Source organism: Pristis pectinata, chromosome 2 (genome assembly GCF_009764475.1).
Source record: "Pristis pectinata isolate sPriPec2 chromosome 2, sPriPec2.1.pri, whole genome shotgun sequence".
In the NCBI taxonomy this organism is placed as follows: domain Eukaryota; kingdom Metazoa; phylum Chordata; class Chondrichthyes; order Rhinopristiformes; family Pristidae; genus Pristis; species Pristis pectinata.
The window spans coordinates 80224125-80239739 of record NC_067406.1 but is presented as its reverse complement, the minus strand read 5'-3'; the positions used below and the strand labels follow the sequence as shown (position 1 = coordinate 80239739).

At 38.5% G+C, this 15615-nt stretch overlaps 1 protein-coding gene across 1 annotated transcript in view; it reads right to left on the bottom strand.

Annotated features, from left to right (window-relative positions):
- The window catches only part of LOC127583983 (prominin-1-A-like), a 135780-nt gene that overhangs the window by 33506 nt on the left and 86659 nt on the right, over positions 1–15615 (bottom strand). The window contains 5 exon segments of the mRNA XM_052040461.1: positions 332–491; positions 1184–1247; positions 3413–3487; positions 4111–4328; positions 10314–10403. Of these exon segments, the coding sequence (XP_051896421.1) occupies positions 332–491; positions 1184–1247; positions 3413–3487; positions 4111–4328; positions 10314–10403 (607 nt within the window).

The window sequence follows — 15615 nt, the reverse complement described above, 5'->3', positions numbered from 1 at the left end:
GCACAGGCACATTTGGAAACATGTAAAACAGGTACAAGTTATTAAATTAGTGCTATGAGCATTTTACAAATAATTATGCCTCAGTATTTTAAAGTCAAGGTTGGAATGTATTAAAAGCAGCCTTGAGCAAATAGAAAATAGAGAATGCTGAAAATACTCAAGCAGCCTTTGTAGAAGTTACTGTTTCAGCTCAATGACATTTCATCAGGACTGATCAAATCATCAGCCATGGATGTGAAAGTTAAATGTTCTGCTTGCCTAAATCGATGGCTGAACTGAATTTTTTTTAATATCAAATTACTTCATTTCGCTTTTGGGAAATAAAACCTACCTGTAGAAATCGTATTTTTCCAAATATGGAAGATATTCAAGAAAATATCTCTGACCCTGATTGAGATATGCAATAGAGGTATTGATTACATCATCAATAGCAGGCTTCTTACTGAAATCCGAAACCATCTCACCAACATCATTGAGCACTTTCTTTGCATCTGAAAAGGAAAATAATACAAACTACACCATAACTCTTTGCACACACTTTCTATCACTGCTATTACTGAATGTAATTGATGGAACAAACTCATGAAAATGCACCCTGGTATGGAGAGCACATATACAAGTGGCAACGTACATGTAAAGTGCATGATATATACAAGCTAAAACATTTCCTATACAAAAGCAATGTAAATGGGTGTTTTATGCAAGGCTTCTATGGAATCGATTTGAGTTTTCAATTTCCATTTAATAAAAGCAATTTATTGAACTGCCCCAGAGTATATGGTTCCATTTTCCATCTGAAATAAGCAGAAGTCATCATATTCAAAAGCTATACAAATTCAGTTTGAGGTAGAAAATTTACCAAAAGATATACATAGCTTCTGCACGCAGATTGCTATGGAAGTAGAAAACTGACTCTGGTGCATTGAAGACAAACACACAAAGAGACACAGTATGTCACAGACCTTACATACTGTGCTTAAGATTTGCTTAAACTTACGAGGAAGTGCTGCAAAATTGAAAAGAAGATGCCATAAACAAGAGAAATAGTAGAAATTAATAGGATAAACAATTATAACATTTTTCACTTATACTCCACATCTCTTAATGAGCTATTGGTTAATATTTCAGTAATAGACACATTTACTAGAAAAGTACAGAAGGTTAAAATTTTATGCAACTCTACCTGATGCAACTGCCTTTGTTTCATTTTGAATTACTTCTGGAGTATTATTAAATGATGAATGCCCCTAGAAATATATAAAGATAAATTAACTTGAACCAATGGTACATAGTTGTGAACTTCTTTATTAATTTTATAATAGCACTAGCAAATATTTGATATAATTTATCTTCAAAAAAATTCCATTGCGGAGAAAGCAGCTTTGTTTTTATAAACAGCTTGCCGTGCTCTTTTAATCTGGAATCCATTGCCCTACAGGGTAGTGTTATTAGATTCAAAAATAATCTGAGCAAGGATATCCGTGTTTTCCAAGTAATCATTCTAGCACAGAAATATATCATTTCTTATCAAAAGATCTGTATCCTGGAACTCCTTAAACACCACTACAGTACCACCATCACAAGAGTTCCAGTTCAGCATTCTGAGGGCAATTAGCCATTAGCCACGGATTTTGCCCTTGTCAGCAAAGCTTACCCCTGTGAAGGAATTTAAAAAAAATCAAGAATTGTTTTTCCCATAGCTGTGCAGATTGCTCCTTCTTTGGGAAAAGTTCAGAGACCAAATGGACATTCTTTTTTCCATAGGGCAGCCACAACCATTATAGTTGAATTTTTGTTCGAGGAGAACGTGCAAGTTTCTTTGTTCTGTATGATTTAGTGATGATAATTACACCAAAGCAAATTTTGAAATGTTAGTTGGATGCTTGTCACCCCTCTTCTTAATGACTGTAAGAATAACCGTACATTATACAAGAATGTTGTTTTTTGTAAATGAGTTCAGTCTCAACTCATTTCCTAATAGCCATCTGTTCCTACCACAAAACTAGCCATTACATAGCCAATCTCACTTTCATTAGTTACTTTCATTGAATACTGTCATTCTTGTGTTAAGTAAAATGGATTCAAAAAATTAAAGATGCACTGAATTAATATGGGTGGCAAATTGTGAACGAGAAGAGATACATATTCTCAGATCCAATTTTTGGGAGCTTGGGTTTGCAGCATTTGCTGAGTGAGGGGAGGGGAAATGATCTCTGCAATAAGCTGCACCACATATATCCATTAAGTGTTTCGCCCTGACGTTATTCCAACTTTCTTTCTAAAGCTGACCAACACAAAAGCTCAGAATTTTTTTTTGGCAAGTATAGCAGCACAATTCAACTGTGCTATAATGCTTTGACAGATTAGCACATTACAATACTAAGGGGTCAGACACAACCAACTTCCATATGAATATAAACATTCGGCTAAACTGAATTACTTCTTGGTGAAAGGCAAGGCATATTCCAGAGCAAGATCAGAGAAATTATTGTGCAGCTGCTAGTGGATAGCATGGATCACACAACTGTCATTGCAGGGGAAGAATTGTTCTACAGACTGCAAGATGAACTGAACTCAAAATTTTTTTATTTATTTACAATATATTTCATATTTTTGCATGTTGCAAATTGTTGGAAGCATAAGACAAAATGACTGCAGTGATAGCACCCAGGACAAGGCAAGCAGGTATGATCGCCTCAATCTATAACTGAAGCAGCACACATAACTGAGAAGGAACTGAACATCAGTGAGTTGAATTCAATGGGAAGTCAACTAGGAAAGACTGTATCAGTGGAGAATAAAAAAAGTGACTTTTTAAAAACTGTCAATTGGATTTACAAAAAAAACATCCTGAATATACTAAACCTACAAACATTAGTAATAATTACGTATATAATGTAAATGCAGAGTCATTAAAAGATTTTAGGACAGATCACCAAAACTTGGTGGTAGATATGCTGAACTGGAAGTGCAAGCTCTTGGGCATTCATCTAAGCTACTACAGCCGGCACTTTTCTGCATTTTAGAGATCCTTGCTCACTGAATTGTTATCACAAACTATCTGTTATTAAAAAACCCAAACACTTTCCACTGCCAATCTATTTCAAACTTTAATCTGTAATAGATTAAAGACATCTGAAAATGTCAATCAGCTCCCTAATAACCAGAAACATGGAAATGCATAATTCACATTATATATAATGCAGGATTCATTTTTTGTTATTTTATATTGAATTTGGCTCAAAAGTAAAACAAATCTCAGAGTCATAATTTGTAATAATGCAACACTACACCTTGGAAATTCAGAAATAAAAAAGTAACAAGTGCACAAAACTTTTGAGAACTTCATACAGCTGAAAGCAGTGTAGAACATTTTAAATTCCAATTATGCAAAGTATTGAGTTGTGTTTACCTTCTGAATCAAGTCTTCAAAATCCGTTTTCAGCACATTGTTCACTTTGGCAAGTTGAGAATCCACATCTTGTAACTGAAATAGTCAAAGCAAAATTTTAAAATAATAACAAAAAGGACTGCATTTATAAACCACATTACACTTCCTTAGGAGTAAAAGTATTTAACGTCAATACTGTACTTTTTGAAGAGCAATCACTAATGCCATGTAAGAAACACTGAAGCCAATTGGAATTCAGCAAGCTCTCACAAACAGCAATGTGATAATACTAGATTATCTGATTTACTTGGGTTAACCAAGAGATAAATTTTGACCAGGACATATCATCCCTTGCGTTCTTTGAAAAAGTGTCAAGGGATGATTGTTTTAGAAAGCAGACAGACCCTAGTTTAGCATTTCATCTGAAATTCAGCACTCCAATCTGGGAATGATTCTCAGGATTTGTATTCAAATCAACAACTTTTCGTTGCAGAGAGTGTCCTACTGATTGAGCCATGGCTCAAAGCAAAATTTCACGTTTGTGCTTTGTTTATGCTCAGGTAGTACATAAGCAACCAATGAGAAGCATCATAACCTCTCATTTTCCAAAGCAGAATTAGGAGGGAAGGATGGAAGCAGGCAAGATGATTGTTAAAGAGCAAGTTATAACCCAAACAAGTTATTGACAGGTGCAGTGAAGGAAGAAAAAAAAGTCCTACTTGGTTAAAGTCTGCACTTATGCTGAGAGTGTCCAGTGAACCCCTTATGTCATCACAGTGGTCAACAGTTCCTGGAACTTTGCAAGCTGCATCATTCAATGTATTGTTGAGACTTGATTGTGCATCAGTCAAGCTTGCGTCAAGTTTGCCAGTTGCTTCCTCTAACGTTCGCTTGGAGACGACCACGTTCTCCAAAGCTTTCTTGCTTTCTCTGATGTCTGCAAATTTAGAGGTTTGATCAAGTTATCCAATTGCCCAAAACATTTAAAAATTTTCATCTGACTGGACAAAACCAACCAGTCTTCAGTGTTCCATTTTGCTGTGCCTTCCAAGGTAGAAAATAACACTCAGATTTTGTAGAAAAAATGATTACCTGGTACCAGTTACTTCCACAGGGAACAAACTTGCAAAACTGCAGAAGTTCACCAATTTGTCCAATTGCAGAATTGGCAGCAACCCTGCATACTGTGCAGTAAAGAAACATCCTGCACATGGTTGGACCTGACACACCTCCATGACATCACTGAAGAGACTAATGCAAGAATTATTTAAGTGTTTTTATTTGAGCATTTAAATATATTAAATGTTTTTCCAATAAACCTTAAACTATTAAAAAACTTATATAATTGAAAGTTCTTAACAATTTTATGAAAATTCTTGAATGGCAGAGTGCTTTAAAGCTTTGATGGATACTGAACTAATGGCATGACACAGCATGGAAGGATGGGCCATCATAATTATTTCTGCTTCCCTGTGGGCTAGGGCTTGTTGGCAGAAGTTCCAGTCTATCTACAGGGACTCGCTGTGAGGAAACGACTTAGCTCCTAACTGCAAAATCAGGCTGGGAGAAACATGCTTGCCAAGTACGAACTTGGTGCAGAGGTCATAGTCGAATACAAATGATGTGCTACTGATCAAATACTCTGGGCCAATGCTTAGTCTCAACTTGTAGACTTATTCCCAAAAATTCAAACTATGAAAAAGTTGTGCATCCTTTTACTCCGATACAAATATTAATACTTAAGATCATTAGAATATAACAGTGTAAGAAAGAGAAGCACAGTGAGCAACTTGACCCCTTGTGATTTCTCCATTAAGAGCTGAACGTTTACCTCAGCATCATTTTACCGCACTGGTCCCATATCCCTCATTCCCTCAATATCTAACAAAATCTGGTGCTTTCTTTCTTTCATATATTCAGTGACTGAGCCACCCCAACCCTCTTGGGTAGACAATTCCAAAAGATTTATCATTGAGGTGATGAAAAGTGCCTCGCAGTACTGAAATTGGCAGCTCCTTACTGCAGCAAAGAAAAATAACCATCCTGGCAACTATCATGTCAACAAAGCCAAAATCTGCAGGTGACAGAATCCTAAAGTAGAAAATTCTGAAAGTACTCAGCAGGGTCAAGCAGCACCAGTGGCAAGGGAAAAGAGCTGATGCTTTGGTCATGGGCCATCATGAGAAATGGACAAGCGAGATATTACACAAGGGAGCGGTGGTCACCCATAATAAAACTTGAAGAGTGCAAAGTACCCAGATGGAAGATGATGTGCTGTTCCTCAACCTTACATCACGCATCATTGGAGCAACATAGGATCACGAGGTTAGAGTGGCAGCAGGGCAGAGAATTAAAGTGACAGAGTGGCCCTGAGCTTTCAGTCAACTAGCAGACTGAGTAAATAGTTTGTAAAATACCTCCAATCTGAGTTGGATTTCTCCAATGCAAAGGAGATCATATTATGACCACAGAAAAGTACATACTAAACTAGAACTGCATTATGTAAATGTTTACTTCATCTAGAAGGGTTGTTCAAGTCCTTGGATGCTGGGACAGGAAGAGGTAAAGGGCAGGTGTTGCATTAGGGCTGCACAGTAATGCATCTCCAGTGACCCAGGTTCAATCCCGACCTCTGATGTTGCCTTGTGGAGTTTGCATATTCTGTCTGTGAAAGAGTGTGTTTCCTCTGGGTGTTCAGACTTCCTCCCACATCCCAAAGATGTACTGTCTGGCAGGTTAATTAATTACACTGAATTACTGCTAGTGCAAGTGGATGGCAAGAGAACCTGGATGATGTTGATAGGCATGAGAGAGAATGGTTACAGGGAAGTAAGTGAGGGAATGGAACTGATAGGATTGCTCTGAGACTGACATAGCTGAATAGCCTCCCCGTGTGGTATGGAGATATGAAAAGTCTACCAGGATTTCACAAGAAGTGCCATGCATAGTGGTGGAAAAGTAAGCCAAGGAGTTGCAGAGGAAACAGTCCCTTTGGAATGCTGAAGGAGTAGTGGAAAATGTGTCTCGTGATGGAATCCTGTTGGAGGTGGCAGAAATTATGGAAGCTGATGGGGTTGGAAGGAGAGGACAAGGAGAACCTTGTCTGTGCCTGGCTGAGAGGAGAGTGGGTGTGAGTAGGAGTGTAGAAGAGAAAGGTTGAGAATCCTGTCAACTATGGCAGAGGAAAAGCTACGGTTAATGAAAACATGTTGAAGTCACTAGTGTGGAAAGTCTCATCAGCAGAGATGTAATGGAGACAGAAACTGAAAGAATGGAAGGAGGATGGGTGAAGGTGTCATCAAGATAGCTGAGGGCATAAAGAATACTAGTTTCAAGATTTTTTAAAAGAGGGAGCCAAAAACTTCTGTAGAGATAGCTTTTAAGAAACAACTTAAAGTGAAAATTTGAGAGGCAGAACAGTTTTAGGAGGAAATTTCCAGGAGCAAGGCCATGCATGGATTTGAACAATAGGTTGAGAATTTTAAATTCATGGTGTTGTGAACAAGACTTAAAAGTGTGACACAACAGCACAGCTAATAGAGCTGCTGCCTCTCAGTGCCAGAGATTGCAGTTCAATTCTGACCTCAGGTGCTGTGAGAGTTTGCACAATTCTCCCTGTGACTGTGTGGGTTTTCTCCAGGTGCTCCAGTTTCCTGCCTCATCCCAAAGACTGTGGCTTGGTAGGTTAATTGGCCACTGTAAATTGCCCCTAATGGGATTGGATTAATGTGGGATTAGTGTGTGGTTGATTGTCGGCATGAATTTGGTAGGCTGAAGGGCCCGTTTCCAAGGTGCATCTCCTGAGGAGAGAGAATAATAAATAGGTAGGAGAATTTTCAATGATATGTCCAGTAGCAAAGTTGGGAAACTGGCTAAGGACACAAAAAGAGCATAAATGAGGGTACAGAAGCAGATGGACCAAGTTCAGAGATGAACAATATTACTAAGGAATCTTTATGATGAAGACAGCATGATATCTGAAGCTCAGCCATGTAATAATAAGACAAAGTCACAGAGTCTGATTCGGCCCAAGAACGTAACTGGAGTAGGGGGCAAAGGCAATGGCCCCAATCATCTGCTAAAATTTCCCTCTAACTGGACAGGTGCTCAGAACTCATAGGCTGAATACCAACTTTTCCCCCAGTTACTTGTCACCCCAAGGACACCCACACTGGGCCACTGAATTCCTTAGAGTCCAACAGGGCAGTGCAGCCATTTTCACATTTTCCATCTCCCCACTGAGCCTGTGCCAGGTTATACAGCCATCCCACTGAAATCAACTGGATCAAAAAGCTGCTGAGGAAGTGATAGATAATTTTATTATGTTAACTTAAATGCATCTAATTATGTGTGCAGAGTGCAATTTTTGGTTTAAATTTTTAACAAGTTCAGTGTCAGAATGTCAAAGATGTTCACAAATTCCACGACAAAGACAGCTGGTGAATCTGAGGTATGGCCACACCATCTACCAAAGCCATTGTGGGTGAAGAGCTGACTACTTGCATTCAGAGGGGGCCTGTGCCATGCTGGTCCACTGAAAAACCAGGTTCCCAGCTAAAGACTAACTAGGGGCAGGCTGGAGGAATAAACGTGCACCAGTAGCAGGCTCGGGGAGCTTGCCAGTCAGTGTAAGATCTGGCTCCAATGAATTTTGAACTAAAGGAAATTTTAGCTCACCCAGTGGTAGTGCAAATGCTCAGGTTACGAGTACAAGAGAAAGGGCAAGATCTGGCAGCACATGGGGACCCATATACAAAAAAAAAGCACAATTACCTTTGGATGTTTGCTAAAAAAAAATCACTAGGCTTTATGCATGGGCTGCCAACAAATATAGTTGTTTAGTGCCACCAAAAAGCCATTTTTCTGCAAATTTGAGCAATCTTTCATTAAAAACATTTTCTAATTAAATACTTCAAAGAATCATTTCCAGGTGCACTGTTAAGCATTTGTTGTGTTGAGATGTTAGAAGCCTCAAGAGTCATGTGTAAAGATTCCTGGAGAATAATCCAAAACGTGAAGTACTGAAGCTTCACCTCTAGATGGCTACCCGTTTCCATGTAGTTTAATGACCAACATTCAGTCTGAAAATCCAATACCAAAGCATATAGGAATGAAAAATAAAGTATTGTTTTGAAGCCAAGAATTCTGGGCCATTTAATAATATTTTTAAAAATTAATTTTACAAAAGCTCCTTTGTAAATAGCTTGTCTGGAATTCATTTTTTAAAATAAGGATGTCAACCTTTTTTGAATAATGACAGCAATTCCAAAGATTCAATATTAAAAATTTGATCAAAATCAAATATTTAACAAAATTATTACAATACAATTTTATTTAAATAATACTATAATGGAACTCTTGCAGGCTGGTGGATTTTGTGCAGACAAATAATTTCCAAGGTGATTTAAATAAATGTACTACTAGCCAATGAGTAAAATCCACAGCAAGGCCAAATACAACAATATGGATTCAGACAAAATAAAACGCTCAAAAGATCATGAACAAACAAGTGTACAAGACTTTACACATTTGGATGCCAGAGTTACCTTTGATAGCCCTTTTCACTGTAGCTTCAATGCAAGGAAAGAAATAAAGCAAAGAAAAGATAACAGAAAAAAGTGTAGAACACAATAGGAAATAAGGTTCATCTGTACCTGCTAAGTGATATCATGTCCTAACTTTTCATTACAAATTACCACAGTTAATTTTCTGTTAACTTTTTAAACATTACTGTTATTGAACAAATTAAAGCACATTCTTAGACCCTTCCCTCATGTGATGCTGACCCATTTGGATTTCAGATTAGATCATTATTTTGTCAACTGGTTCCAGCCAGAATAATAAGGGAGAAACCAAACAAATTGGCAACTTTTTGACCTAATGCTCTTGCAAACTCTGTTGGAAATTGTGCCCAATGTGCAAGGACTGGATTGGGATTAACTACAGCACTTCCTCCGCCCTGGCCCCCCCCCCCCCCCACCCCAATATTTTAATAGACTAGCAGTACAAATCATCCAAAACAACAGGAAGTTGGACATGGTATCCAAGATTAAAAAACAAAAGTCAACAGATTTAAGAGAATAATAAAAGCAAAGTTGAAAGCAGAAAAATCAGATCATAGATGGAGGCAAAAAAAAAATAGCTTCATTACAGAAAATTTGGCTATAAAGGCATATGCCACCCAAACTAGAGTCTTTTCAAATGACTGCCAGAAAGTGTCATGGTTAGGATAGCCAGAAATTATAACACTATGCATTTTTTAAAAGAAATCTTCATTGTCTATTTCATTGATTTTAAGTAAATAGAAAAAAGAAACTTCAAAAGTTTCTCAAATGCATTTTGACCTCTGCTTTAAGCCATTCAATTACACATCCTTATTTAAACTATTTCACTTCTCCAAGAGTTATAATGGAACTGATCAACAATTTATTTCTTCCAGCACTCCAGAATTTATTTTTCTTTTAAATCAGGTGGCTGTGTTGGCGGCTAGAAATGTGGAAAGTTATAGCAATTACAATAATTCAATTAAAGCATAAATATTAATAGAAAACTATCTAAGGAAACTGAGTTTTCTTTGAATAAAATCATTTCCTTTGTACTGCAGCCCAATGAATTCTCCATACACCTTCTTCAGAGGAACATATCCTGCACGTAGTGCTGGAAGAAACATGGAATTAGAATAATTCATAACAGATTTTAGTCTTGTATCTCCACTTTATTAATAATTAGCCCCTAGTTCATCCTATCATGCATCATCCTAAATTTCAAATTGTATATTGTGTTAATCAACTGGGTATAGAATACCCTCTGCTGGTTTTGAAGTGTATGCATTGTTTCCCCCACATATGGATTTGCACAATTCTGTTACCATTTAAAATATCATAATTGTGCATAACAGTTGGACTCATTACACACAACGAACCTCTGGCCATATTGAAAGAAGCATCCAGTGCAGGAATAACATCCTTTGCAAAGCGAGCTTTAACTTTACCACCAAGTACGCTGCCGATATCTGCATGGGAGAATGAATGATACATTTAAGTTTAGTGAAATGCAGTTGCATCCAAATAATTTTGGCTCAAATACCTGTGGATCAGAAAATGTATAAAAAATATTACAATGCTTACCGATGTCATGCAAATTTCAGGAAGTCCTTTAGAAAATAGTATCATAAGGAAAGCACCGGCAGCTCCTAGCTGCATTTTGGGTTTATTTCTGCACTTGTACAGAACTGGAAATTTTCATACACAGATATCAGAGTGGGTCAACTCTTCCTTAAGCAGCTCAGTGATTGGAAAAATAATATGCATCTCTCCACAGCTGCTGCCCGACCTGCTGAGTATCTCCAACATTTTCTATTTCCATTTGCATACATAGTCTCCCTTTAACAAAGGGAAGTTTTGAGGAAGAAAGCAAGTATGGTAACAAGTTGAAAGCAACAACTGAGGGCTTGCTGAGGAATTGCTTTTCATGGAAATGTAATAACAGAGATAGAAGTAAATATTTGAGGAGAGCTTACAGAATGCAAGACAAGATAGTTTAAGACAATGTTACCAGTAGTGAATCTGAGGAAGTGAAGCATGCAAGGTGGCCAGGGGATATGAAGATACAAGGGTGGACAGAGTTCAGCATTTAAGTGAAGACTATTAAACTATGTGTACATGCAGACAGAGCTGAGGAGTTAACTGCAGGTCGATAACATGATGGAAGTGGCTGGTGGTGATGTGCACAAGATGGAGTTTGAGAAGGACCAAAAAGTGGCAAATATAAACACTGCTTCATGCATTTTGTTTCAATATTAAAGCACTTTTTTTTTAAAAAAAAGATTATTCCTCAATGTATATAAGAATCCACTTCAAATCTGGAGAGATGTTCCATTTCCCTGCTCTTTCACCACCACCACCACTCACCTTCAAACCGAAGTAGCAAAATGCTCTACAAGTTTCAGGGAAGCTACCAAGATAACTTCAGGATCAAAAGAGATCACTTCAAACTCTGCAGGGGTTGAAATGGCAAGACATGAAAAACCAGAGTTTAATGACCCAAAGACAGAAACCAAAAGCACCATGCAACAGTAATGATGGCTAAACCATGGGCAAATATTCTACCTGTATAATGAAACCAGTGTGTGCTGTGTGAGTATTTGCGTGTTGCTAGTTAAATAGTAAGAGATTCGGCTCAAGTCCAAAGCCTGACTGACATTCCTTGCTTTGGATGGTCAACCCTGTACTGTTAAATCACACTGAATGTTTCTCTACACATCCCTGTGCCATTTACAAACTCTTTGTTCAAATTTCATATCCAATAATCTTATGTCCATCAGAGCAGCCATTCAGCAACTATCTTGGTATCCACCACCCTGACATTACTCAGTTGGCAAGTGAAGGTTTTACAATGCTAGTTAGAGTCACAGGGTAATACAGCATGGAAACAGGCTCTTTGGCACACTCATCCACGATGACCATGGTGCCCACCAAGCTAGTCCCATTTGCCTGCATTTGGTCCATATCCCTCTAAATCGCTCTTATCCATGTACTCATCTAAATGTCTTTTAAATGTTATTGTACCTGCCTCAACCACTTTCTCTGGCAGCTCATTCCATATGCGCACCACCTTCTGCGTGTAGAAGTTGCTGTCCCTCAGGTCCCTTTTAAATCTTTCACCCCTCACTTTAAACCTATGCCCTCTAGTTTTAGTTCCCCTTCCCTGGAAAAAAAAATTTTGTGCACTTACTTTATCTATGCACCTCATGATTTCATACATCTCTATAAGGTCACCCCGCTGATCTCCTTAGTTTCCAGGAATAAAGTCCTAACCTGCCCAACCTCTCCCTACAATCCAGGCCCTCAAGTCCTGGCAGCCTCATCGTAAATCCTCTCTGCACTCTTTCCAGTTCAATAATGTCTTATCTATACCAGGGTAACCAAAACTGTACACAGTACTCCAAGTACAGTCTCACTAACATCTTGTACAACTGCAACATAACATCCTAACTCCTATATCACTGTCCTGACTGAAGGCCAGCGTGCCAAACACCTTCTTCAGCACCCTGTCTACCTGTGACACTGCTCTCAGCAAACTATGTACTTGTACTCCTAGGTCCCTCTGTTCCACAACATTCCCCAGGGCCCAACTATTCATTGTACAAGTCCTAGCCTGGTTTCCCTTCCCAAAATGCAACACTTCGCACTAATCTGAATTGAAAGCCATTTGCCAATCCTCTGCTCACTTACCAGATGATCAAGATTCCCTCTGTAGTCATTGATAACTTTCTTCACCATCTACGATATCACCTATTTTAGTATCATCCACAAACTCACTAATCATGCTTTGCGCAAGCTCAAGTGGGTTATATAAATAACGAACAAAGGTCTCAGAACCGACCCCTGTAAAGCACACAGTTTGGTTATGTTGCAACTGCTTGACTTATCCAGAGATCTGCTGTAGGAAGACAGTCTGGAGCTGAAATAACAAATAATCAAGAGCAACAAACAATCTGCTGGAGGAACTCGGTGGGTTGAGCAGCATCTGTGGGAGGAAAGGAATTGCTGATGTTTCAGGTTGAAGCCCCAAATCAGGACTTGCGCAAGGGTTCAATCAGAATCGCTTGTTGCTCTGGATTCCAGCATCTGCAGTCTCTTGTGTCTGCAAAATCATCTGGGTTGTACTGTAGGCTGCACTAGAACTACTGCTATTGGTTATGCCAGAGTTTTGATAGCACTGCATTCTGAATGTTTTATCAGCCTTGCAAGATGGAATGAAGACGAAATTAAAGTCTTCAGCTAGGGTGGAAGAGACTATAGAGTTAGACGTGAGCACGAGGAGCCCTGAAGAATTGAAATACAAATTTCATTACAATTACAATTTGTATTTTTACACCACAAATTGTGTTTCTAAAAAAAAACTACTTTAATAATTAAAGAATATTTGAAAAGGTAGTAAATATTTTAAGAACAATAACAAGATGTTGGCTGGACCCAAAGCCTTCCTGTTAAGGAATCTCCAGAACAGTTTCTGTTTGGAGGCTGCAAGATCATTTTAAGCAAACAATACTGTGAAACAGTTAAATGCCAGTTTTAAGGCTACCAAATCAATTATGAACAGAAACTAGATTTAAATCTTCAAATGTATATCTAAATACATCAGTATTGCATTGTGCATAATTAAACATGGGTGTTGCTTGTCAATCTGTCCTCCCACCAACAAAAATGCAGTGCTTCCCTGATTTAATGCAATAGTTTATTCCACCCAGCTTCATCACAGGATGCCAGGAATCCAAATGAAATGATGGTCGACAGCAACAGCAGCTGGAAATGGGGACTTTCAGATCTTTTCTGGAAGTTTGAGATCAGCTGCAAGTGCCTTGGCTTCAGTCTAAATCACAGACACCCAGATTAAAAGAAGGGAAGAGGATTCTGGAGTCACTTGGCCTACAATTTATGCAAGTGACAGGTAAGGAAGAGTCTTTTTCTGGAAGTAGAGGAACAGAGCATTAAGGATAGACTAAAAAGTGTCCTTTGTTTGACTTTCCTGTCCTACAGCAACTTAAACAAAAATAGGTCATTATTTTTAAATGATGGATCTCTTGGGAATGTGAAGTTTTAATTTGTAATATTAATTTATATGAAATAACCATTTAAAATTCAATAAACCTCAAGATAATCCCACTTCACCAAGCTCTGCTTACCTTTGCAATGTCATACATTTTTATGCACCTCAATTAATGAGATTAATTTTTTAAATGGGAGGCCATTTGTCCCAGAGATTCCACGTTGTTTGACAAAGCAAATCTACTTTCCACTAATTTTCCCCATACCCTTTTCTTCCTATGTTCCCATCGTTTCTACTGCCCCCCCCCCCCCCCCCCCCCCAAATCACCGATTCTAACACTTCCATACACATTAGGGGCAATATACAGTGGCTATTTAACCTAGCAACCCACACATCTCTGGGATATGGGAGCAAACCAGACCATATGGAGGAAACCCACATGGTCACAGGAAGAACACGCAAAAGGTAGCACTGGAGGTCAGCACTTAATCCAGGTCATTGGAGCTCTGAAGCACAAGAATTACTAGCTAAACAAGTCTGCCACCCTCAAAGAACAATGATTTTCTCCACCTACTCCCTAATGTTCAACATTTACAGAGCGATTAGGATTAATTTCAGTGGGATTTCAAAAGGAAATGTATGGGCACGGAGTGCTCTTACACATGCACAACACAATAACCAAAGATGGATTTCAAACCTCTTAATGTCTTAAAAATAAACCAAGGGATGTGAAATCAACTTTTTGGTCAAATGTATCAAGTCATAGGTTGATATCACTTATCATAAGTAAAAGGCCAAAAAGAAAATGCAAGTAGTAAAATAATGCTCCTATTACCCACCACTGCTAAAAGATGCAATCTAGATATCTTGAAACTCAACATATATTGCAAGATGCTTGTCAATAAATGTGTGTAAAGATCAGTAAAGGCATTCATATAATTTGCTAGAAATACATCACCGATCAGGCTACATTTGCAAGGAAAAATGAGAGGTTAATGTTTTGGTTATTCTATTAATCCAAGATTACCTGGTACTTCCATCTTGATGCACAAGATTCTCAATTTGCTGCATTATTTTAATCTGAATATTATATTTTTGGTGCAAATAAAAAAATGCCCAAATTAATAGATCATTAGACTCAAATTCCAAGATCTCTTCCCTGCCACCCTTTTGCAGGGATGACACACTTCGTGACACCTTCGTCCCCTCATTCCTCACTGTCCACTGGAACAGTAAGTGGTGCAAAACTTGCCCCTACACCTCCACACTTACTGTTATTTAGGGACCTAAACAGCCTTCCAAGTGAGGCAGAGATTCACATGCACATCCTCCAACCTCGTCTATTGTATTTGGTACTCTCGATGAGACCTCCTCTACATTGGCAAGACCAAACATAGACTAGGTGACTATTTTGCAGAGCACCTGTCCTCTGTATGCAATAGCCATCTTGAGCTTTCCAGTGCTTGCCACTTCAACTCCCCTTCCCACTCCCAGATGACCAGTTTGTCATCTGCCTTTACAACTAGCATGGTGAGGCCAAATGCAAACTAGAAGAGCAACACCTTCTGCTCCACATGGGTACCGCACAACCCAATGGCATCAACATTGCGTTTTCCAGTTTCATATAACCCACATCTCGTGCTTTTTTTTCCCCATCTTCCACCGCCGCCCTC